General features: G+C 39.2%; 1 protein-coding gene across 2 annotated transcripts in view; it reads right to left on the bottom strand.

Moving 5' to 3' along the window:
- Positions 1-2,500, bottom strand: part of LOC138038436 (slowpoke-binding protein-like) — a 20,986-nt gene that overhangs the window by 12,812 nt on the left and 5,674 nt on the right. Inside the window, exons 3-4 of one of the 2 annotated variants that reach the window (XM_068884298.1) lie at positions 1,661-1,820; positions 377-1,370 (exon numbers count right to left, since the gene is read on the bottom strand). The exons of the other annotated variant lie outside the window; for it this stretch is intronic. Coding sequence (XP_068740399.1) covers positions 377-503 — 127 coding nt within the window. The 5' untranslated portion in view covers positions 504-1,370; positions 1,661-1,820. The remainder of the gene's footprint in view (positions 1-376; positions 1,371-1,660; positions 1,821-2,500) is intronic. 2 annotated transcript variants of the gene reach the window in all.

Genomic DNA, 2,500 nt, shown 5'->3' with positions numbered 1-2,500 from the left:
TTCACACTTTTCAACCCGTGTTTTGCATATATAATAAATTGCGTTTACACGCTGAAATTTTAAGCTAGTGAGTAAATGACATCATTTTCTCTAGATCCAACCCTCTGAGGTCCAATCGGCCAGTTTTGAACGTGAGTAATGGCAGACCATGAAATCCAAAACTTACACTCAAAATAAACAGCCTTTGGATAAAACTCAAAGCTCAAAATTTTGCCAGTTAGGTGTTAAGCGAACACGCTTTCAAAATCAGAAGAAAAAAAGGAAATGATTTTTTGATCATAGTACCACTTTAAGGAACTTCCATGACTGGGGAATAAATAAATAAATGTGTCTGAATCCTATAACGTCTGTATGCAGGAAAGCCCAAGCCACATACTCACTACAGACGCCTCCAAGGGCAGCTGGGAAGTCCGAGCAGTGCTTGGCGTTTGCATAAAAGAATATAAAAGAGAATAAAAGTGAATTAAAATTCCATTGTTTATTGGCCCATCATGTTTTTGCATATGAGTATAATGTCTATTTCAATAACTTATTTCTCATTGCAGTCAAGACGGAAAATCCAGTCTACTAAAATGCTCAAGCTCGACCCGCCAGAGAAACTTGACTTCGAAAAGCCTCAAGAGCTAGTGGCCTGATTGGAAGCCGCATTTCGAGCGGTTCACATCCGCTACTGAAATTGAACAAGGAAGACAAGGTTCTTCAGATAAATGCCCTCATATACACAATGGGAAAGAGGCAGAACATGTATTCAAAGTGTTTGTGGAAGGCGACAGAAGAAATATATTGCTCGGTAAGGTTATTGAGAAATTTGATGATCATTTTGTACCAAAGAAGAATATTATTCATGAGCAAGCATGTTTTCATTGCCATGTTAAGAAGGAGAAGTGGTGGAGGCTATTATTCGAAATCTCTATGAACTGGAAGAACATTGTGAATTTGGAACACAAAGAGATGAGCAAATAAGAGACAGAATAAATTGCTATTGGAATTCTGAACAAATCATTTTCACAAAAGCTGCAGATGAGATCAGATTTAAATCTTGACAAGGAAAGATACATTCTTCCTACTTTGGAAGAGTTTCCTCCAAAATTGGCAGGAGCCAAGGTGTTTTCAAAATTAGAAGCAGATACCTTTACATCCAGAAAGCTCAAGGTTGACAACCTTTATCACACCAAGTGGCCGTTTCTGTTTCCACCAGCTACCATTTGGGATAACGTCTGCTCCAGAAAAGAATGACCAACTTCCTCAATGATCAGGATTTGTGGCTGCTATCCAAAATGGCATTATTATCTTTGGCAGATCTGTTGCAGAACATGATGTAGCTAGGACTTCAGCAAGTTTTCCAGACCATTGAAAAGTCTGGGCTAAAGCTGAACGAGAAGAAGTGTGAAATCAGAAAGCCTTAAGGATATTCTATTTTGGAAATGTTGTTAACAAAGAAGGGATGAGCCCAGACCCAGATAAAGTCAAAGCAATTCAAGAACTTTCTGCACCAAATAATGTACCAGAATTGCATCAAGTGCTGGGAATGATCAATTATCTAGGAAGATTGGGGCTGGACAATCTGCAAGCCAGCGAGTCATGCAAATTTCGCATTTAAGTCTATTTAGCAACCATTTCAAATAGTGTGGATAAACTGTTAGTAAGTCTAAGCACCCACCCTGAGCGGTCTTAAACTTTATTCTTTGTTCAACGGGTAACCAGTGAAGATTTCGTGGTATGGGCATAATATGTTCTGTTCACTTTGATCCAGTCACCCGGCCACATTCTGTACACGTTGTAGCTTTGTGATCTCGGCAACAGGCAAGCCGCAAAACAGACTGTCACAAATATCAAAACATGAAGATATGAAGGCATGGATCAATTGTTCAGTGGAATGACTGTCAAGATACTTGCGGATCTTGCATGTGTTACATGTATTTAGAGCATAAAACGCAGATTTACAGACATTGTTTATTTGGGACCTGAACAATAATATTATGACGCCCAGGTCACGAACCTCAGTTTTGGGGTTGATAGTAACATTCCCAATATCGATATCAGGGCAAGTAGGACAATTATGTAGATATGTATGATCTCTGTTTTGACATCGTTGAGCACTAGTTTATTAAGCATGTTATAGCCCAGGAAATTCACTCTTATCTGATGGCCAACAACCTGTATTCTGAATTTCAGTCTGCCTACTGAAAACACCATTCTACTGAGACGGCACTACTGCATGTACAGAATGACATATTACAAGCTGTGGACCTAGGTTACGAAGTAATTCTTGTGTTGCTGGATTTTACTGCTGCATTCGATACTATTGACCACTCTATTTTGTTAACTTAGACTGGAGCAACGTTTTGGTATTTCTGGAAATGCCTGGAAATGGCCCACCTCGTACCTAGAGGATAGAACCCAATTCAATTTGTCAGTGTAAATAACTTTTAAAAATTCTACAACTTCTATTGTCAAATATGGCGTTCCGCAAGGGTCAGTGTTTTGGGCACCCTGCTAT

This window comes from Montipora capricornis, chromosome 2 (assembly GCF_036669925.1).
Source record: "Montipora capricornis isolate CH-2021 chromosome 2, ASM3666992v2, whole genome shotgun sequence".
Classification (NCBI taxonomy): domain Eukaryota; kingdom Metazoa; phylum Cnidaria; class Anthozoa; order Scleractinia; family Acroporidae; genus Montipora; species Montipora capricornis.
The sequence above is the reverse complement of the archived record's forward strand: the minus strand, read 5'-3'. Positions and strand labels throughout refer to the sequence as shown.